This window comes from Polypterus senegalus, chromosome 4 (genome assembly GCF_016835505.1).
Source record: "Polypterus senegalus isolate Bchr_013 chromosome 4, ASM1683550v1, whole genome shotgun sequence".
Lineage (NCBI taxonomy): Eukaryota > Metazoa > Chordata > Cladistia > Polypteriformes > Polypteridae > Polypterus > Polypterus senegalus.
Genome location: NC_053157.1, coordinates 190,715,583 through 190,739,160, shown reverse-complemented (window position 1 = coordinate 190,739,160; position 23,578 = coordinate 190,715,583). Strand labels below are relative to the sequence as shown.

Below are 23,578 nucleotides of genomic sequence, written 5' to 3'. Positions count from 1 at the left end.
AAAAAGGAGGGCACTTTGCAGAAAAGTGTGAAATAGACATGTTCATATATTGTATAGTGTGTTGAGAAATAATGCCATAAAATACGTTTTGAATAAACAACTTAAAAAATAGTAATTAAGTGTTATAGTTTTATATGTAATGAGCCTTTTAATATATTGATAGTTGACTAATGCAGTCAGTATCACTCTCTAAAAACACAAATTCTACTGTTTAATGATGTCCAGCAGTTTAAATCTGTACATTTAACTTAGGATGTAAGTTTTCTGTTTTTGTGAAATAAATCCTTGTATCACTCTATTAATGACAACACAAATTTCCAGAAATAGGAGTTTCTAGACCCAATTCTGAATGATTATTATATGTTCTTGGTACTGATTCTTACCTGAATGGATACCAATCCTAACTCTTATCGAATGGCCTGGGATATGTTTGCTTTTAAAATCTTTAACACCATTTAATATCGCTAAAGACATACGGGCTATTTCTTTGGCGTGCTCATCCCCATTTCTTATTGGCAGGCCCGATACCACCATATAGGCATCACCTATGGTTTCTACCTGGAATGGAGTGAAAGAAAATTATTAATTATCAATAGTAAACTTCCCTCAAGATTTCTTTTACTTAATTGCAAAAGCTTCTTGGAAGTGCACAATGTCATTGTTAAAGTTTTTGGGTGTTTCTAAAAAGTTTTAGTGTCACCAGGCTGCTATACCCTCTGCTTGCCCCTGACACAATTGCACCCTGGGCCCTAGCCTTTTGATGCATAACTGGCAAGGCCTGAATGTCAACATCCAAATGGTCTGTTTTCTATATGAAACCTGTCACAGGTTTTATACTTTGCTTGCCACTGCTACTCAGTAGTTCTATTGACCACATCCTAGACCTTCAATCTCTGGTCCTCCTAAAGAATAAAGAACTTCTGGGACACATATAACAAATGTAGTATGTATTGCCCCAACATCAGTTGGATAGCTACTTTCTCTATTCATTTTTAAGGTTAATATTCCTTTGTCTCAATACAAGAAAATGTAGCTTTTGTAAAAAAAAAAAAAACATACTATAGTGTATATGTTCAATTAAAAAAAAATTTTTTTGGCTGCTTACCTTGTATACATCATGATGGTCAATTATGTTATCAAAGTATGTATATAGGCTATTTAACAGCTCAACAACCTGTGGAAAAATGCTGTGTGTTATTACAGTTTGTTTTAGTATAACAGTCAGTAGCTTTATAGTTGAAGATTATTAACAACTAGCAAAATACCCACGCTTCGCAGCGGTGAAGTACTGTCTTAAAAGTTTTATTAAGAAGAAAATGAAGCCTTTTAAAACTGTTGGAAAATATACCAATAATTATTTGTTAAGGATCTCTTTGTATACCACATTTTGAGTTCGGCCCTCCGGTTATAATATGACCAAGCTGTGTGCTGAGCTTACTCTTAAGCATGCAATGCACAGTTGGCCATGTGAAAAGCAATCTTGTCTCAAATTTCACAGCTTGGATTGCTGCTGTAATAATCGGTTTGAGTTTCATGGTTTGTTTCAATTACGACAGTATTTGTAGGACTTGTGTTGAAGTGACATTCAGCATCTGTTAAGCGTTGTAAGTATACAACCAGTTTCATTGATAAAATCACATCCAGCTTTTGAGAGTTTAAACATTCATAAACATCAAAGTGTCCACTACTGAAATCGTCACCTGTGAATCTAAGATGTTTAAGAGGCATTGGCGGTTGTCGAAAGGTGTAAAATATTTGGCCATTTCGGTACACTTGAAAGCGATAACCAAACAATTCAGCGGCAGCCATCAACTCACATGCAGAACCATAGGTGAAGGGCTTAAGCGTTTCACTCTTCTAGTGCTCCTGTGTAGTATAATTATCTCCTGTACCGTCATCAGTCCACACCTTGAACCTGTCCCAGTCATTCAATACATAAGACACAACGTTCCTCCGGATATCAAGAGTGAGCCTGATCTGGCCGTGCAATATGTACCAAAGAGAATGGAAAAGGTTGGTGCCATCTCCGGGCATGGAAACCACTCGGTAAGTGACAGTTGTTTGATCGATGGTAATCATCTCGATAGACATGTTAATGCGGGTACGGTTGGAATGATAAAGGAAATAGGTATCTGAACAATGTAAAGTAAGTCTAAAATATCTACACAATAACTATAATTGTAATAAATTAACAATAAAACAGCGGAGAAGCCGTGGATTAAATAAAAAGGCTGTAGCTATCAGCAGGGAGACGTGAATCCCGTGGCGAAGCAAGGTAGAGAATGTAGAGACTGGAGCGACGGACGTCCTTATATAGGAAGGCAGCCAACAACATGGGAGGCGTTGGGATGGTGGACCCAACGCCGCCTCACACGGTGACTGAGGTGCAGGCTATGGATGTATATATGTACACAAGTAGGATTCAGTTAGCGTTGGGAACCCGCGTACCAAATTTCTTGAAGATGGGCCCATAAGTAACAAAGACTGTTGAAAAGTTCAATATGGCAGCTGACAATGGCATCATACCACCGAAATAAGTACCAAATTTCAGCCTTCTACCTACATGGGAAGTTGGAAAATTAGTGACGATGGAAAGTTCAATATGGCAGCCGACAGTGGCGTCATACCATCAAAATAAGTACGTACATCGGTTTCGGTTAGCGCAGGGAAGCCGCCTACCAAATTTCATGAAGATGGGGCCATAAATAAGAAAGTTCAACATGGCGGACGTTGTCGACCGTTATGACCGTTACGTGTAGAATTTCAAAATGAAACCTGCTTAACTTTTGTAAGTAAGCTGTAAGGAATAAGCCAGCCTTCTACCTACACTGGAAGTTGGAGAATTAGTGATGAGTCAGTCAGTCAGTTGGTTCTATCATCTTATGTTCCAGGTATAACACAGATTTAGTCTTCAGCAGGTCCTAACCTTAGATAAATCTACCCTCTGTTGCCAATAAGACAATATATTTTTTTACTAATTCATAAAAAAATTATACTTTATTGTAGATGTCAATTTCAACCAAAGCAACGATTCCTCAGTACATTTCTCTCACTTCTGTCTTTTCTCTTCATTCTTTACTCCTAGATGAACAAAAGGCTTCATTGCCAAAAGGTGGCTGCAGCTTAAAAGTGACATAAACATACTCTGACATACTGTAAAGGAATAGCTGACAGACCTTACGCATTATTTATTTTACTGCTGTAATTTTATATATTGTTTAAATTGTATCATTAATTTTTTATTTTATTGATTTTAGTTAAAAGCAAATAACAATCCATAAAATTAAATCAAACTTAACAAACCAAAATTCAACCCCCACCCAAAAGAAAGAGAGGACAGCCTAATAAAGCAAATCTTTAAAAGCAACAAGGAAGGAAGAGTATCCTTTTCTCAATACAGAAGATTCATTCTAAAATGTTATTGATTAGATTCTGCCAATATTTTAAAAAGTTTTGAACAGATCCTCTAAATAAGAATTAGATTTTTTCCAATTTGAGGTAGTATAAGACATCAGTTACCCACTGAGTTAAAGGTGTTGGAGTGGGATTCTTCCAGTTGGGCAAGATAAGTCTACATACTGGTAGTGAAGTAAAGGTAATTACAGTTTGTTTGTTTTTCTCTTGTTTAAGCCCTTCTGGGAGTACACCAAACACAGCTGTTAGTGGATTAGGAAGGACTGTGACACCAAGACTGTCTGATACACATTCAAAGATTTTTGTCCAAAACAATTTTAATTTGGTGCACACCCAAAACATGTGGTCCAGTGAGGCTGGAGCTATACTGCAACGTTCAGGTTGTATCTTGCACTGGAAATATTTTGCATAGTTTAAACGGAAGATTTAAAGTTGAATAATTGAGTGTTTTGTGCATATGGAGCTAGAGTGCATTTCTGTACTTGGCTGCCTTCCACAGGTTTTCTGAAATATCAAATGAATGATCCTTACCCCATGATACCCAATAGAGAAGGGATTTTTAGGATAAAGAAGGAATTATAGAAGGGATCACTTATAGAAGGCATTTTTGAAAGGAAATGACTTTAAAATGTTTTTATAAATTGTAGAGATGCTATCTGAGTGATCACTACTTCTTCTGGTGTAGAAATAGGTGGAAGGTAAGGAAAATCGCACAGCTCTGTTTAACAAAGTTTCTGTCTTGAATGTAGTGGAAAAATTGTGTTAATGAGAAGTTAAATTTGAAGCTTATTTGCCATATGATGCAACAAAATTAATGTACAACACTCTAAATGTCTTAATCCCAGACATTTTCCAAACATTAAATACAGTGTATGTTTGAGAAGGTGGAAGAAAGTTGTTGCCATGTACAGTAGAGGTGAAACAGATAAAAGCTTCTCTGTGTTAAAGTGCTTCCTACATTGGTTCCATATTCTGAGTGAATGAAGGACAATTGGATTATTAGTATATTAATTAAATTTGGTGTTTACCGTAACACAGGGCAGGAAATATGAAGAAGTACTGCAAGATTTGAATTCTATTGCAGGCTAAGCTTTTCTATGTTCATCAGTTTTTGTCAATGTCCAGTGGCCTCATGTATAAATGGTGCGTATGCACAATAATGTTGCGTACGCTCATTTCCATGCTTACCTTGAGATGTATAAAAACTAAAAAGTTTGCATAAAGCCATGTAAATTTTCATGCCAGTCTCAGACTGTGTGTATTCACTTTTCTGCTCAGTTTTGCAAACTGGTGACTCTTAGCATCAAAACAGTGCTACTGTTTCTATGTGATTTTGCCTTTCTGTTTCATATTCACTTTCACGATGCAGACGTTAACAAACACACCAAAATTAATTGCATATTGTTTACAAATTTAATTCACTTGATGTTTATAGGCTTTCTTGCTATAGATGATGTAATGCCAGCTCATTCTTATGGTGATTCATCTCTGGCTGATGTAACTTTTCTAGCGCTACTGCAATTGCAAGGTGCGTGCAGTTGACTGCTCTGATTACATTTGGAAAATGGGATGTTGCTGCAAATTGTGCTTTGATTTTTTCCAGTTCAACCACAGTGTAAGGAAATCTTATCTATCTGGATGACAAGTGGATAATACCATTCTATACAGCTGGTAAGGCACGACTCGGTGATGTCTGTGAAATACCCAATCAGTCAGCAAGTTTACATTGAAAAACTCCTGTGGTTAAAAACCTGAGACTGGGCAGAACTTGCAAAGGAGCAGGTAGAGCACAATTCCTCAAAGTCTGCCTTTGTACAGCTGGTGCCAGTTCAGCACACAACTCCAAGAGGATAGCTCTTGGAAATCTAAATCGACTTAGAAGCCAATGGTCATCATCTGCAAGTATGTATTCTCTTCTAATTCTTCCATTTGCGGTCTTCTAACAGTGCTAAAGCACCCATGGTAGTTTCAACATTCTGCGCACCATTATATTGTTACAGAATGATTACAAGTAAATTAAATCTGTAAGTGATATGCAATTAATTTTGGTGCATTTGATAAAACCTGCATCATAAATGTGAACCTAAAAAAGGAGAGCAGACCACAGAAACAGAACTGCTTCGACACTGGGTGCCACCAGTTTGCAAAACTGAGCAGAAAAGTGCGTACGTAAGGAGGGGTCCTGCTGTTAAAATGTGAGTGGCTTTATGCCAAGTTTAGATTTTATACAACTCGAAGTGAGCATGGAAATGGCCGTACGCAACATTTTTGTACATACACACTGTTTATACATGAGGCCCCAGGTGATAAACAGCCCAAGAAGCTAGTAAAAAGGAAAAGTAAAAAAAGTGTATGTGTCTGAGCCAAATGAGCACAATGAGCTAGCAAAAGAAATTAAACCATTAATCAAAAATCAGAGTTCAAAAAATAAAACAGTGTTGCATTTCATCCAGGATCTCTGTTCCCTAGCTGAATTGTGTTTTTTGTCTTGTTTTGTTTAATCTTTTTGTTGTTTTTGGGATATTGTTTTGAGCATAATGTCTTAGTTCTATTTTGGTAATATTTTTTCTGTGCTTTTCTTATTTAATATTGTGTAATATTGTGTATCTTATTTAATATCGTATTGCTTGTTATTTCTGCAATTCAGTCTCATTATAAATATGCATTTGTTCTCTGCTCTACCTCCTACAAGTTGAGCTTAGAGAGACAGGACCAAATAATGATACTGCTGGAGAACTGACCCTAGCAGGATATAATGATCAGTATTGCTTCCCAATCTTGTCTTTGATTTGTTCTTCTTTCTTTTTTTTTTTTTTTTTTGGATTTCCTGGTTTTGTCCAGCTTATGTTTAAGGTAATGTTTCTGGTTTGTGATCTTAAGATTTGGGTTTAGGCAAAACGTATTTTGCTTCTTTGCATAATGTGTCTTTTCTTGTGTTATTTTTTTAAAATAATTTTTATATAGCTTTAAAAGACATTAAGAGAACATTGTTTGTCCTTGGTTTTTAATATTTTCCTCTTCAATTTTGGTGGAAATTTTGATATTTAAAAGCTTTTTACCCATTTTGGACCTGTGGAGGCCATAAGCCTGTACTCTGACTTTGGAACTAGGCTGCCTATAAGTGTGACTCTCCATCCCCCAAAAATGTATGAGCAAATACATATGTTTAGATTTTTTAATGTTTTTGTTTTTCAACTTAAATTGAACAACATTTTAGTAAAAGTACATGGAACAAGCATAGAACATTATTAATGCTCCATTTATACATTATGGTTCTGTGATTATGGACTTACCTGCATTGGAGTAATGCTGGCAGATATGGAGGTAAATCCAACTATATCGCTAAAATAGATTGTAACATTGTCGTAGGTCTCAGCTTCTACTGTCTTCCCAGCAACCAACTGAATGGCAACTGATCTAAAAAATTGAAAATAAAAAATCACATCTTCAGGCTAAATGCCACTCTTATACTATTATACCATTCTTATCCTAAGATAACCCCCAAAATTAAAATTTTGTGTCAGAACTAGAAAAAACATTTTCTTATGCAGTAAATAAACAAGGTTTGCACCTTTGGTAAGTTAAAGAGTGCCTTACTAAAATATGAGAATCTTTTGATACTATTTGATATGATTTTTGGTGATGTTTTGTGATTTGTAATTATAATTTGGACAATTTGGAATTTTTTTGAAAGCAAGTGTTCTGCTCTTTGCTTGGGTTTTCATAAGTTCTGGGAGGAGAGAAAAAAAGGAAGAGCACAGAGTTAAGGTCAATTGAATATTCAGTCTCTAATGTACAGTGTTAGGGAGTCTAGTATAGGTTTAGTTTTGTTCAGTATTTGCAGTGGTTAAAGCTAATGCCTCACAACTGTTAGTATTTAATTTGGCTTAAACAATGCATTTTTGGAATCTCTATAATCTATTTGTGTCTGTGTGGGTTTTCTTTTCATTTTTTTTTTAAGAAATGCATATTAAACTTACTAGTAATTGAAGAAAGGTCCTCCAATTAGACAGTGACACCAAAAAGACAACAGTGCCTCTATTATTTTTGTATATCACCGTTTTAATGTTTTTTTTTTCCCCTTGGTTGTGTCCATATTCCTGTTGTCAACAACACCCTGTTACCAGACATGTCATCTTTGCAATGGATACTGTCTTTTGTTACATAATCCCTATTTAAGCATCTCCATAGTGGATCAAAAAGTCCATAAAAAGTCCAGTCATAAAATAAGTGAGTTTAGAAAATAAATTATATGTGATATTGTGGTACACCATGTTTAAGGGTACATGGCAGTGTGCATATTTTTATTAAAAACAATGTGCTCAGGCTCAGGGGGGCATAGGTAAATTTTTTGGCAAGGCAGAGTGGCCTCTGGGTGTTGATGAGGAGATTGGCTGCATATAAATGAAGAAAAAGTGTACACAGTTTAAAGAGAAAGAAAGAAAGAAAGAAAGAAAAACAAAGTACTGCTGCAGAGATGAGGTAGACAGTCAAGAATTTTGTCCCGGGTAGAGCAAGTGGATGACTGTCACGGAGCAAGGTTGCTCTTGCAGAGCACATAGGAAGCAGGAGAGACCAACCGCTCAGAGAGATTCCTGTGGATGCTGAGGGATAGTGTCGGGAGAAGGGAACAGGGCTCATGGGCTTCTCTGCTGAATGCTGAGGGATGATGGCAGGAACTTGACTAGATATGCCTGTATTCCCAGCATAATTGACTTAGGGAGAGAATTAAATGCATACACAATGCAATTAAAAACAATAAAGTATATATGGGGTATATATATATATTTGCGCGATAGACATATGAGCGCCGACAAAATAGCGTCGATTAAAACGCGGCGTCAAAATTGCGCCGACAAAATCGCGAAAGTTTCATTAAATATGAATTACTAGTTTAAAGAATATATAATAATGTTTATTTTAGAAGTCAATATTATGAGACATGGCATGCCATCAGCACGGCACGCAGATAGTTCTTAAGATCACGCCCTGCATATGTAGGAAGAATTGCAGCAAGACGTCTTGATAGTTGAGCGTATTTAGACTTGCTGGCTGCCTGACTGCTGGTAAATCCGCTTTGTATACAACATGTTATGCTAACCCTCAACTGAGTTATTTGTTCACGGCATGCCATCAGCAGTTATAACAGTTATAACCTAGCACATAATGTGTACATAATGTGCACATACGCGTCCCACTCTCTTGGCCTCTCTCGCGATTTTGTCAGCACGCATTTGTTGAAAACCAGTTAGCAGGTTTGTCAGCGCTCATTTGTCCGTCGCGGTTTTGTCGGGGCTCATATGTCTATCGCGCTTTTGTCGGTGAACTGGAAGCATGGAGGTGTTTAGGAGAGATGGCAGTGGAGTTTTTAACCAGATTGTTTAATGGAATCTTGGAAAGTGAGAGGATGCCTGAAGAGTGGAGAAGAAGTGTACTGGTGCTGATATTTAAGAATAAGTTAGATGTGCATGACTGCAGTAAATACAGGGGAATAAAATTGATGAGCCACAGCATGAAGTTATGGGAAAGAGTTGTGAAAGCTAGGTTAAGAAGTGAGGTGATGATTAGTGAGCAGCATTATTGTTTCATGCCAAGAAAGAGCACCACAGATGCAATGTTTGCTCTGAGGGTGTTGATGGAGAATTATAGAGACGGCCAGAAGGATTTGCATTGTGTCTTTGTGGACCTGGAGAAAGCATATGGGAGGGTGTCTCATGAGGAGTTATGATATTGTATGAGGAAGTCAGGAGTGGCAGAGAAGTATGTTAGAGTTGTACAGGATATGTATGAGGGAAGTGTGACTGTGGTGAGGTCTGCGGTAAGAGTGACAGATGCATTCAAGGTGGAGGTTGGATTACATCAGGGATCGGCTCTGAGCCCTTTCTTATTTGCCATGGTGATGGACAGGTTGACAGAAGAGATTAGACAGGAGTCCCCGTGGACTATGATGTTTGCTGATGACATTGTGATCTGTAGGGAGCAGGTTGAGGAGATGCTGGAGAGGTGGAGATATGCTCTAGAGAGAAGAGGAAAGAAGGTCAGTAGGAACAAGACAGAATATATGGGTGTAAATGAGAGGAAGGTCAGTGGAATGGTGCGGATGCAGGGAGTAGAGTTGGCGAAGGTGGATGAGTTTAAATACTTGGGATCAACAGTACAGAGTAATGGGGATTGTGGAAGAGAGGTGAAAAAGAGAATGCAGGCAGGGTGGAATGGGTGGAGAAGAGTGTCAGGAGTGATTTGTGACAGATGGATATCAGCAAGAGTCAAAGGGAAGGTCTACAGGACGGTAGTGAGACCAGCTATGTTATATGGGTTGGAGATGGTGGCACTGACTAGAAAGCAGGGGATAGAGCTGGAGGCAGCAGAGTTAAAGATGCTAAGATTTGCATTGGTTGTGACGAGGATGGATAGGATTAGAAATGAGTACATTAGAGGGTCAGCTCAAGTTGAACGGTTGGGAGACAAAGTCAGAGAGGCGAGATTGTGTTGGTTTGGACTTGTGCAGAGGAGAGATGCTGAGTATATTGGGAGAAGAATGATAAGGATAGAGTTGCCAGGCAAGAGAAAAAGAGGAAGGCCTAAGAGAAGGTTTATGGATGTGGTGAGAGATGACATGCAGGTGATGGGTGTGACACAACAAGATGCAGAGGACAGAAAGATATGAAAGAAGATGATCCGCTATGGCGACCCCTAATGAGAGCAGCTGAAAGAAGAAGAAGAAAGTATATATGGGGTATAGTGGTGTTTTCATGCATGTTCTGGACACTCCCCCAAAAAGCATGAAACCAATAACAGTCCTGTTTCAAAGAGACAAAGGTTGACAAATTAATAGAAAGACCAGAATATTGCAAAATCTCATTGTGGTGAAACAAATTATATGAGGATGTTAATTGTTTTAACTGTCCATTCCTTTTAGTGGTTTCATCGATTTAAGGTCAACCCATTTTAGCTCAGGTTGATGTGGGGCATTTATTTCCAGGCATGGAATAAAGTTATAGATGATTGCTGATACTGATAATATGGCCCCACTGTATTTAGTCAGCTGAATAAAGTATGGACAATTACATATCCAGAAAAATAAAAATTATTTTGATATGAATTTGTCCATCCATTCATTTTTGTCCTCTCTTAAGGTTAAGGTGGCAGAATACTCATGTCAGTCTGTGGATCATTATTTACCTTGTAAATCAAAAATATTACAAATATGTACATTTGGAAAAGGGATGGAAATAATATCCAAGAATTTAGAAGCTACCAATACATCAACCTTTTCAGCTGCTACTTAGCAAAAGTTGCCCCTCAAAACTCTGTGTAAACAAGAAGACTTTTGAGATATGCTACTGAAACTCCAACTATCACTTTGACAGAGCTAAAGAGTTCAGTAGCTCAGACTTGAGTAATAGTGCATCATTCAGCCATATCAAGAGTCCTACATAACAATGGCCCGAGTGGAAGGGCAGCACAGAAATCACTGATGTGGAGAAAAGGATTAGGGTCAAATGAGACAATTGTAGAGCCTGTGTGGCACAAGTGAAACACAGACCATGCTATTTGAAAATTGCACTGTACAAGCGTCGAACTAACATGAAACACGGAGAACAAATGTGCCAAAATCACTCCTGTACAGTGTGCCAAGCTGGTGCATACTTACCCCTAAAGAGCTGTTATTGCCGGCTGTAGAAAATATGAAAAGAGTTGGCGAATTTGAGTTTAACATTTTTTCTTTTTTTTTTATGTAAGTTTATTTATTATAAACTCTGTACATTCACTAAAATTTTCCTTGCAAGAGAGTTACTTGGTCATGCTGGACAGCCAGCCAAGCTTAAACAAAGAGGATGTGGCAGGCTCTTCATCCTGGGATGCCAGCTGTTGGAACAGACATCCTGGCCGAAATGAATCTTCTGTTGGTGGAACAGATACAGGAAGAGCCTGTGCTTTCATACTTTCAGAACTCCTTGTAGATGATTTGGATGTCCGTGTGGAAGACATACTGAGTGGCAGGAGACCAAATCGTATTTGGCTTGAAGCTAGTGGAAGAATATTATATGGCTCTTGGGAGTTTACATAGGTGTTATGGCTGATTAAATGCTTTTTTGTACCCGTAATCAAACCAAGGAGGACAGATGTCCTCTGTAAAAGACTGGTCAGATTATTATTCAGAGGCTGAGTGAACACATCCAAATCAAATGGGTCAATGTAACTTTCCAAAGTGTCTATCACTTGCTGAATCCTAGGGTCTATCATGGCACGGCCAACCTTGCTCTCCTCCTGCCTTGAATTCAAGACCATACTGATATAACGAAGATCAAGCAGCAGCTGCAGAGCATGGTTCTGAGTCATAGGGAAGGACATATCTTGCTTGCTTTGCTTGTTTTTTGTGAGTACTTCATAAACAGCCACCACTTCTTGGAGGCAGTTTTTGAGAAGTTCTTGAAGGGTGATTTTTGGCAAGGCATGACCACCAACTCTATGTATTAAGTAATATGTATGTTTTCATTTTGTAAAAAATTGTTTCTATGATAAGTTAATGTCACATTAACACAATAATCATAAATGATAATTTGCGGTTTCAGTGCGATAAAATAAAAATATCATAGAGAGCAAACTTTAAGTATAGGACTTGTTATTCCTTAAAATTAGAGAATTTGTTAAGGTTCTGAAAGCTTTTGCATGGCACTGTAATGTCTGCCCTTGTTTTGATTTAGTAAACTATAAATAGCTTAACTATAGATTTGTTTGTGATTACACTTCTGTTTTAAAAAGCTTAATTTTCTAAAATGTTATTATCTTTGAAGATGCATTGATTTTCTTGAGCAACACAGTATGTAATATATTGAGCAGCAAAACAGATTAAGAGAAGCCTAATTTCATTTAAATATAATATTAATGAAACATTACTGTGGCAACATCTGTGTTAAGAGACTTTCTGCCTTCTGTTTCTCCTCCAGAAATTTTGCAGTTCGCTCATTCACCAGCTCTTCCAAATTGTTTGCATACTGCTCCATGCGTAACAGAAGATTGTCTAGAATGTTTTCACTTCCTCTGAACTCACTGAAAATAAATGAAACAAGCTTTATGCATTTTGTTGAAAGGTTTGCGAAAGCATCTGCTTATGTGTTTTATATGACAGTGGTACTACTCTAAGCCAAGCAAAACAAATCACAGCGTTGGGCCACTCTGTGCTTTTGTCATTATACCACAGATTATGCAAAATTACTCAATGAGCTAGAGGAGTTCAAAAATAGCAACACATGTTTTAGTTTAAAATGTACTAACCACTGACACCTTAAGCATAATTCAAAATCATGAAAATGATCACCTTATCTGGACGTTTAAATTATACAAAAGAAATATGGATACAATACCTGTAAATGTAATATTTTAATAAGAAAACATCATCCATATTATATATGAAGGGTTATATTTCACTTTTTAAGCTTCTTCTTAATTAATGCACACATTATTCAATATAAAAAATAAACTTAATTAATCAATTAAAGTTCAAATGCTAACCGGTTTCAAAGAAATAAATGGAGCCTTAGCATTTTCATCTGAGCAACGGACTCCTAAAGTGTCTTAATGAAAATTGTACATTTTAGGTAGCATGGCCCAGTAATAATAACATTCCAGTAACGGCATGTTCCAGCTGTCAGAATGAAGAAGGTGGCCTTCCGGGAAATGCTCTCTGTAGGATCTCCTAGCTCCATTGAGAGGTGCCAACAGGATACAAAGACTTCTGCAAAAGTGGTTATGAAAGCAAAAGCTTTGTGCATGACAGAAATTGAAAAGACCTTAGAGGAACATTATCAGATGGTCTTGAGGCTGTTCTGGCAAATTGTTCAATGCCTCAGAAAGGGAAGGCATGACCTTGCCCAGTCTGTGTTAAGAAGGGATGGAGAGGTGCTGATGTCTTCTGGGGAAATTTTGGAGCGGTGGAAGGAACACTTTAAGAAACTCCTCAACTTGGTACATGCTATTCTATCAGAATGCAGTCTTGGACACCTCTGCAATGGTGGCTCAAGGACTCCATGGTGGTATGGCTGGCGGGGTAGGTGAAATCCGATTGGTGATGTTAAACTGACTTGACATTGTTGGGATAGTGTAGTTAATACTCCTATTTAATGTTGCGTGGAAGGTGGGAATTGTACCTTTGAAATGACAGACTGGTGTAGTGGTCCTCGTATTTAGGAATGGTAAACAGAGGTCGTGTTCCAACTACAGATGAATTACACTTCTTAGGGGAGATTGTGTCTGATGGCTGAGTCTAAGATACATGAGGAACAATCTGGATTCTACCCTGGCAATGGAATAGTAGACAAGCTCCCTGTTGCAGCTGCAGGAAGGTGCATTGGAATATGTATGTGTTTGGTAGATCTGAAAAAAGCATGTAACCCAGTGTGTCCCTAAGCCTTTGTTGTGGGTGCTACAGGAATATGGGTTAAGAGGGCCGCTCTTTCATGCTATTCGTTCCCTATATAAATTCAGTGAGAGCTGTGTCTAAATGCTTATTGTTAAGTCAAATTCATTCACTCCATCAAGGATCTGTCTTGTCAAGATTTTCTGTCATAGCTCCTGTTTGTGGTTTTCATGAACAGGATATGAAAATGCAGCCAAGAATGTAAGGGTGTCCTGTTGGGGAGAGATGGAAGAAGGTAACATGAAATTGACAAGTCAAATGGAGCACCAGTCTGTGATGGTGAGGCAGGACCGGAGTGTAAAGAAAAAAATTAGCTTACTGGTCAATCCCTGTCCCACATGAGCTGTGGGTAGTGACTAAAAGAATGAGGTTGCAAGCACAATCAACAGAAATTAGGTTACTTTGCGTGGTGCTGGCCTGATTCTCTGTGACAGGGTGAGAAGATCAGTAATTCAGAATAGTGTCAGAGTGGATTAGCTGCTTCTCCTAATCAAGAAGTGCCAATTGAGGTGGTTTGGGTAAAGCTGTGAAGATGCCCTAGGGGCAACTCCCCTTCAAACTGCTCTGGCTATGTCCCACTGGGTGAAGACAATGTGGCAGGCCCTGTACCTGGGGACAGGAAAGTGTGGGCTGCCTTGGCCTGCTCCATAACCCTCATCAGGAAAAGAGGTTTTAAAAGATGAGATATGATGAGATGAGATATTCCAGTAATAGAAAGGATTAGCTTTTAAGTAAAAAACTGGTTGGAAGACATGTCATCAAATGTTGCAACACTCTAGGATCACTGTTGGTACCTGCATAAAAATAATTTTGATGTTCAACTATAGCATTACTTTTACCTTGAGTTGAAAAAAAAACATATGTGCAGGACAACTAACTAAATATGTGAGTACAAAAGAAAAATGAAAGGACAGAAGATTGTTTACATACAGTATAATGAACATGCAACACATGCTATGGCTTTATACATACATACAATGTATTATAAATAAATGCACAAAGTGCCACTTTGGCTTCCCTTAAGCCTGCCAGGGCAGCTCACTCATGCCATACATAAATATACATCTCACAACAGAAGACCCAATTAATGAGCAAAAGTTAAATTCTTCAAAAGACATGAACTTTGTATGTACAAAGATCTTCCTCAGCCTACAACAACCGACTACAGTTGTGGTTTGCATTTCAGTACTCTTCTGAAAGTGTTGAACTAAGACTGAAAAGAAATTTTGAGTAAGTGTTGCTAAAGCATACAGATATCTTGAAAATTGAATATTTGGAACTTAGTTATTTTGATGTTTAAAGCAAAAAATAAAAATCTGATGTCTACAGTTGTGTGTTTTTTTTAGTCACCACCACGGTCACAAAAATCAATTACTAACATATATAAACATAACTTTACCCATGTGTTCCTTTTGAATAATGCAAGCTTTACCTGGGTAATGCTAGGTTTATCCAATTTCTAGCTTTACCTGTAACATATTGTGATGGACAGATGGCGTTTCAGTCTGGCCAGGTCGTCCCTCAACTGGAAGAAAGAGCCTTTTTATAGTAGTACATCCCCTGGGATGCTAGATTGCAGCTCCCCTGGACGGAAATGGTTCCCCGGATTCCCACAGGGCAGCATGGGGCATGGAGTTCTGTTCTTCAGCCCTGTTGGGTGCCGTGGGGGCCACCAGGGGGAGCTCACCAAGAACCAGGGGATCAGTATCACAACATTAAAACGGAAGTACGTAGGAGTCTCGAGGTCGGAAACCCACAGTACTTCTGGAGCACCTGAAGAAGGCGTTTGACCTGGAGATGGAATACTTCCTGGTCATGGGCTTTAAAAGGACTTTGGGTAACCCCAGCAAGAGGAGATGGAGTTGGGTGGTAAAGGACAGAGCTGCTGGTAGTGGAGGATTGTGGATTGTTGTTATTATTATTGTTTATTAATTATTGGAAGAATTGTGGAGTGTGCGGTGCTTGGTGCACTGTATTTGAAGAATATTATTATTAAAATCTTTTTGGTGTTTTACAAGTGTGCCTTGGACGTCTGTCTGGTGGGTTCAACGAGGCAACAGCGACCTCTAGCGTCCACAACATATATATATATATATATATATATATTGTGGACCGGAGGAGGACTTTTGGCTCCTCCAGACCATGAGGGGGCATCCGTCCTGGTTATGTAGGGGGCCTCGGGTAAAGGGCTTGGATGCCCAGCCCTGTAGGGACCCGTGGCCACAGCCAGGCGACGCCCTGATGCCGGAGTATCCCGTGTGGGACCCGGTCGGGGCCGGAGCCCGGCCGGGACGCCCAGGAGGACTGGAGGAGGGCTTGTGCCTCCTCCAGACCGCAAGGGGGCGATCGTCCTGGTTGTATTGGGGGCCACGGGTAGAGGGCTTGGAAGCCCAAACCTGTAGGGGCCCTGCCCTGCAATAACCGGCCCTTCGGGGGCGGACATACCTTGTTTCTTTCAGGGAGGGACAACCCGGATCCGCGTCGGTGGCAGCAAGGGAAGCTGCGAAGTCAGAGCCGCTGCAGCTCACGGAATCACAGCAGCTGCGAGGAGGCACGTCACTGCACCCAGAGCAGGGGAGACAAGATGGCCGCTGGCCGGTTGTCCGGCCCGCTGACAGGCACGGGATTGGCCGGTGTGTCTTGTGTGCCCGCCAATGACGGTACAGAGGCGGGACCAAGGAACGCCAGTCTCGTGCCAACAAGAGACCCGATTGGGCCAGAGGGAGTGGCCTACAGGAGGCAGACGACGAGTGGAGCTGATCGACAGGTAAGCCCACCGGCGTCTGTCTCTTTTTCGCGAGCGGCTCTGCGCGAGCCGGAGGGATCCCTTCGGCCCGCCGAGTTGCCTTTGTTACAGCTGCTGGATACCATCGTCGACCGCTTGGAGCAGCTGAGGGGGAAGGCGGTCGCGTCGGGAGAGACGCCGAGTAGTACGGAGGATCGGCGCGACGCTGGAGCCTTTGGCCGACGAAGTATCGCGGGGAAGGTAAGTCTTGCCGTCCCCGTAAAGCATGAGGGGGGTTTCGCCGAACATGGCTGTGACTGTTTAAAGGAACACCGGCTTCAAGTAGGCAATTCCCCAACAGCGGACGCGGTGGCGCAGACGGCCGACGGGGCGAGGAGAGCGAACACACAGGGGGCTGATGAGTGCCCTGGGTCCTAGCGCCCTGCGCTCCAAGCCCGCCGCAGTCTCCTGTCGCTCTGCAGGGATGCAGACGGGGCTGGATTTGAGCTTTTGCCATGCTCAGACCCAGACGGTTGGAGCGTCCAAGATGAGAAGGAGGAACCGAGGGGTGAATGCGTTCCTCCACAGGAGGGCGTCACTGGGTGCGAGCGTCCGGAGAAAGGCCGTCCTCTGAGGAGGCAGAGGGAATCCCCTGGGCGGCTGGGTGAGCTGCCTGCGAGAGCGGACCCACGGACATCACAAGGATGGGCATGGGACCTGCGGCGGAGGAGCAAACCTGGCACGTCTGGGGCTGTCGATAGGGGGGAGAAGCACTGCAGAGGCCGACAGGACGCTCGGGGTGAGTGTCCGGGCAGTGCTTCTGGCCCTCCCTTTTATCTTTTCGCAGGATCGAAGCCCAGACGAGCGCTGGACCCGACGCCGTCTGGAACCTGCCCTCCTGGAATGGGTCGCTCTGCGGGAGGCCAATGGTACCCCGACTGGCGGGGACCATGGAGGCGAGAGCTGCACAGAACGGAGGGGCATGTTGGAGTCGGAGGGGGTGCCGAAAAGGGTGTCCCAGGGGGCCGTTTTGGACCCTGGGAATGTAGTAGGACCCTCTCTGGGGACGTGCTGCCCTTTCCGGGAGTGTTGCTCGGACCCGCGTGTCTTCGCTAGCGGTGGGGCACTGTGGTCCGACACCCAGGAGGACTTGTGGCTCCTCCAGACCGTGAGGGGGCATCCGTCCTGGTAATATAGGGGGCCTCGGGTAAAGGGCTTGGAATCCCAGCCCTGTAGGGACCCGTGTCCACCGCCAGGCGGCGCCCAGGTGCCTGAGGAACTCTGGAGCCCAGCACTTCCGCCACACCAGGAAGTGTTGGGGGGAAGACTTTGGGAGACACCCAGAGAGCTGCCGGCACTTCCGCCACGCTGGGGCGTGGCCAAGGGAGGAATGCTGGGAACACCTGGTGCTCATCCGGGAGCTGTATATAAGGGGCCGCCTCCCACCAGTCATTAGCAGAAGTCGGGTGGAAGAGGACGGAGCTGGAGTGAGGACTGGAGGCGGCCAGGAGAGCAAGGCACAGAGACTGTGAGGCCTGGACTTGGGGGAATCGGTGCAAGAGGCACTGGGGTTGTGAGTGCACAAAGTTTGTAAATATTTGTAAATAAACAGTGTGTTGGGTGATGAACAACATGTCTGCCTGTCTGTGCCCGGGCCAGCGTCCACAGTATGTATATATATATATATATATATATATATATATATATATACAGTGGTGTGAAAAACTATTTGCCCCTTCCTGATTTCTTATTCTTTTGCATGTTTGTCACACAAAATGTTTCTGATCATCAAACACATTTAACCATTAGTCAAATATAACACAAGTAAACACAAAATGCAGTTTCTAAATGATGGTTTTTATTATTTAGGGAGAAAAAAATCCAAATCTACATAGCCCTGTGTGAAAAAGTAATTGCCCCCTGAACCTAATAACTGGTTGGGCCACTCTTAGCAGCAATAACTGCAATCAAGCGTTTGTGATAACTTGCAATGAGTCTTTTACAGCACTCTGGAGGAATTCTGGCCCACTCATCTTTGCAGAATTGTTGTAATTCAGCTTTATTTGAGGGTTTTCTAGCATGAACCGCCTTTTTAAGGTCATGCCATAGCATCTCAATTGATTCAGGTCAGGACTTTGACTAGGCCACTCCAAAGTCTTCATTTTGTTTTTCTTCAGCCATTCAGAGGTGGATTTGCTGGTGTGTTTTGGGTCATTGTCCTGTTGCAGCACCCAAGATCGCTTCAGCTTGAGTTGACGAACAGATGGCCGGACATTCTCCTTCAGGATTTTTTGGAAGACAGTAGAATTCATGGCTCCATCTATCACAGCAAGCCTTCCAGGTCCTGAAGCAGCAAAACAACCCCAGACCATCACACTACCACCACCATATTTTACTGTTGGTATGATGTTCTTTTTCTGAAATGCTGTGTTCCTTTTACTCCAGATGTAACGGGACATTTGCCTTCCAAAAAGTTCAACTTTTGTCTCATCAGTCCACAAGGTATTTTCCCAAAAGTCTTGGCAATCATTGAGATGTTTCTTAGCAAAATTGAGAAGAGCCCTAATGTTCTTTTTGCTTAACAGTGGTTTGCGTCTTGGAAATCTGCCATGCAGGCCGTTTTTGCCCAGTCTCTTTCTTATGGTGGAGTCGTGAACACTGACCTTAATTGAGGCAAGTGAGGCCTGCAGTTCTTTAGACGTTGTCCTGGGGTCTTTGTGACCTCTCGGATGAGTCGCTCTGTGCTCTTGGGGTAATTTTGGTCGGCCGGCCACTCCTGGGAAGGTTCACCACTGTTCCATGTTTTTGCCATTTGTGGATAATGGCTCTCACTGTGGTTCGCTGGGGTCCCAAAGCTTTAGAAATGGCTTTATAACCTTTACCAGACTGGTAGATCTCAATTACTTCTGTTCTCATTTGTTCCTGAATTTCTTTGGATCTTGGCATGATGTCTAGCTTTTGAGGTGCTTTTGGTCTACTTCTCTGTGTCAGGCAGCTCCTATTTAAGTGATTTCTTGATTGAAACAGGTGTGGCAGAATCAGGCCTGGGGTGGCTACGGAAATTGAACTCAGGTGTGATACACCACAGTTAGGTTATTTTTTAACAAGGGGCAATTACTTTTTCACACAGGGCCATGTAGGTTTGGATTTTTTTCTCCCTAAATAATAAAAACCATCATTTAAAAACGGCATTTTGTGTTTACTTGTGTTATATTTGACTAATGGTTAAATGTGTTTGATGATCAGAAACATTTTGTGTGACAAACATGCAAAAGAATAAGAAATCAGGAAAGGGGCAAATAGTTTTTCACACCACTGTACATATACATATACATATACATATACATATATATATATATATATATATATATATATATATATATATATATATATATATATATATATATATATATATATATTCAGGATAAATATATACAGCATGACCACATAACAAGGATAAGAAGAAAAAATGGCTAGAGCATGCAGCATGTCTATCAGATGACCTCAAATGGCAGTGAAAGGCATTGCAGCAATCTTGACAGAGTGACCTGAAAATGCTGTGTTTCATAAGAGGTGCATGAACCACCAGTCATTAAGGACCAGAGGCCTTTAAAAGCAGTTACAACAATACATTTGACATTAGCATTAATAAGTAGCTATTAATAAACTCTGATTAACAAAAATATTGTAATATGTATGAGTGTAGCTTTTACAGTTAATGATTTAAAACTTTAAACAGTTCCTGCTGGTTTTGATAGCTGTGTTTACACCTTTTAGTAAAAACTCTACATTTAACTTTCTAGCACTGGAAAGAATTCTGAAGTGACCTGTTTAGTAACTGAATCCTTCAGCTATATATCTGAGGACTCATTGATTAATGTGGTTCTTTAAGTGTTTAAATCATCTTTTCTGTAGATCTGTATTATTTTCAGGAAACTTACATTGTGTTTTAAACATTTGGAAACACTTTTTCAAATGAGGTATTGTTCTTTAAAATGTTCCTGTTTGTTTTCTCATTATTTTGTATACTAGTAAACAGTTCCTTCAGATGGTGTAAAACATTGACTTGTCTAGAAGTAATCTCCAAAAACAAAGTAATAAGAAATTACGATTTAGTTTTGGAGTGAAATGTGGCACTTTGGTTAGTGTGGTTGCCACAGAAATATTGTGTTCTGATTATGAACCACATGTCAATCAATGTGTTTGTGAGTGGATTCATGGTCACTGCCATATTATTTGTAGTAATGACCCTGTTACTAGTAATATAATGCATGACCTGTTATGTTATCTCTTTACTACCATCCAAAACCTGGTTAGGGTGGTAATAAAGAGGCTGCCTCAGAGACCATTCTCTTTAAAAGCAACAAAAGACTCAAGGGTGCATGATAGTGATGAGTAATTAACAAATAATTTGTTCTTTTTTGAACAACTTCTCAATGAATTATACAAATCGATTCAGAGGAATTTGAAGCACCATGTGTTAAAGCGCAGATTTAATTACTGTCCATCTGATTCATGATTTTTGTTCACTTCATTTATTATTCTTTGGAGTATGAACTGAATCATTACAGGTGAATCACATCTCTGTCACCGATGATTCTCTTATTTAACATACAAGTATACAGTACAATTCAGCAACAACATATGGATATTAGAATGTATTAATTGTTTATTTTGTACAGTTCATTATTGGCATTGTTTTAAGCAATATTAAATGAATATATTTGCACCGCTTTGTATATTAACAAATTATTCTCAACCATTATTCTCAAAACTGAACCATATGAAACAATTATTTGCTTTTAACTTTACTGTAGTGCACGCTTTTTATTGCTCATTGACTGTACCTGGCATACTGTATATCATTCACTGGATCCTTCAGATCATTAACCGTGAATGAGTCTCATTCAATTCTCAGCTTGAATAGTTACTTGAAAACGAGACACACAAATCTTGCTTATTTTTGATTGTGGAACTTATTGTCTTTTTTAATTATGCATTTTCAATACGTTGTCATACATTGTATACAATATGAATTATGGAAAAATTTGGTATAATTGAATATCTATCTATCTGTATATATTAGGGGGCTCTGCCCCCTGCTCACTTCGCTCACTAACCCCAGGGTGGACACTGTGTGCTACCCACTTTGCAACTCTGCCACTCACGTATGGTGACGCGGATGTACAATTTAAATAGATTGTTATTTTCATGGGAATTGTTATATATGCATAATAGAACTAACTATTTTGCATTACAGTGAGTGATTAACCATAGTAAAAAATAGTAAAACGTTTCGTTAGAGGTATCCATTGCAATATAAGTTTTTGTTCTGTTTGGCTTTGAAATTAACATGTAAATACTTTTTAAACTTAAACTTTTACTGTAAAACTTAAGTAAAAACAATATTTGGAATCAACTTTTCATCCATATCGCATTGAATTTTGATTCTGTGTTTGGACTTACATCGTGACAATGAAATGTATAACTGCCCGTGATTAAATATTGTTTCTTTCTCTCTAGTAAATAAACCAATTATTTCAAATGTTGGTTCCTGCAATTTTTTTTATTGTCATTGCAAAATCTATGCTAACGGGAAACAGTAAACATTTTAATACGAACAGTATATCAAAATCTCCTTTGGTGTCTAATGTTATCCGCAAAATATGTACTAAATTACCTTTCTTGTTGCCTGTTAAAATTTTACATGTTAGAATTGTTCGACCAATTTTCAATACAACTAATCTTGTCCCATTGCATAGCCCATCACTCATACATAAATTACGCAATAACATTACGATACATCCTTCTTTCAACAGTAATTCGGTCGGTGGAAGACCGGACGGTGTTAATGGTTATAGATATTCTACGGGATATTGTAAATTGAAGTGTTCATCTTCTGCACCATCACCACCAACTCCTTCAGCAAAGTCTATTGATACACATTTAACCAATTTGCGATGTAACCGATGGACAAGTTTCGTGTTCATTTGTTTTACATCGTTTCTCGTTGCTAGGAGTGCCCATTTACTCATTTCTTCTGTTGATAACCCTTTGGGATAAAATTCTTCAATAAGATTTGGACATAATAAGTCTTCTTTTATTGGGAACTTAAAAGTGAGGAAAACGTAAAAAATGTATAAGAGCTCAGAGCGCAGGAACTGTGTCTGACAAAAGCATTCACACGAATGAGAGATGAGAGGACCGTGGTCATGGGCTGTTAATCGGAAATGGTTGAGAGGAGGGTGGGACCCCCTCTACCAACTTGAAAATATCTCTTGGCAATAGTCTCGTCCAAAGATTTTCTTTTAGAATCGAGATATTTATATATATATATATATATATATATATAGAGAGAGAGAGAGAGAGAGAGAGAGAGAGAGAGAGAGAGAACATATTTTTTCAATTCATTCAAGAAGAACTGTGCCACCAAAATGTTTTGCTCTATCACTGGTCCCTACCCGATTGATACATAGATGGATAGTACGAACAAATTGTATTAGTAAAGTGAATTGTAATGTCGCTCAGTAATGAAGGAGAACCAGGGACCACAAAAGAAAGTTCCAGACTAGATTACCAAGAGCACCATTATGGCTGTCACTAATCCCATACATACTATAAGGGCATGGTAGGAAGTGACCCCAAGAATGCCACATTCTAGCTACTTCTACTCAAAAGTTGGGTTGGAATAAAGTCTCAACTAGCAGGAGAAGGAGAACCAAAATGCAGAGACAAACACAAAGATGTGATTATTTTGTAAACCTAGCTACATAATGAAATAATTAAAAACTTACATGTTAGGGTCTAATTTCTTCACTGATATTTTTAAAATGGAAAAGTCAGGTCTCTCAGAAGGTTTCTCACTCCAGCAGGATTTCATTAAATTCTCCAGATTCTGAGGACAACCCACTTTATCAGTGTGGGGTCGGAAGGGATTATTGTACTCTGTCTTTATCTTTTCAACAATTTCTGCAATAAAGGCAATACATATTAACATGTGGTTTTATTGTACCATTTTT

General features: G+C 40.0%; 1 protein-coding gene across 1 annotated transcript in view; it reads right to left on the bottom strand.

Annotated features, from left to right (window-relative positions):
- Positions 1 to 23,578, bottom strand: part of si:dkey-37g12.1 (atrial natriuretic peptide receptor 1) — a 141,856-nt gene that overhangs the window by 11,258 nt on the left and 107,020 nt on the right. The window contains exons 20-24 of the mRNA XM_039752913.1: positions 23,354 to 23,528; positions 12,316 to 12,468; positions 6,708 to 6,831; positions 1,106 to 1,174; positions 384 to 558 (exon numbers count right to left, since the gene is read on the bottom strand). Coding sequence (XP_039608847.1) covers positions 384 to 558; positions 1,106 to 1,174; positions 6,708 to 6,831; positions 12,316 to 12,468; positions 23,354 to 23,528 — 696 coding nt within the window. The remainder of the gene's footprint in view (positions 1 to 383; positions 559 to 1,105; positions 1,175 to 6,707; positions 6,832 to 12,315; positions 12,469 to 23,353; positions 23,529 to 23,578) is intronic.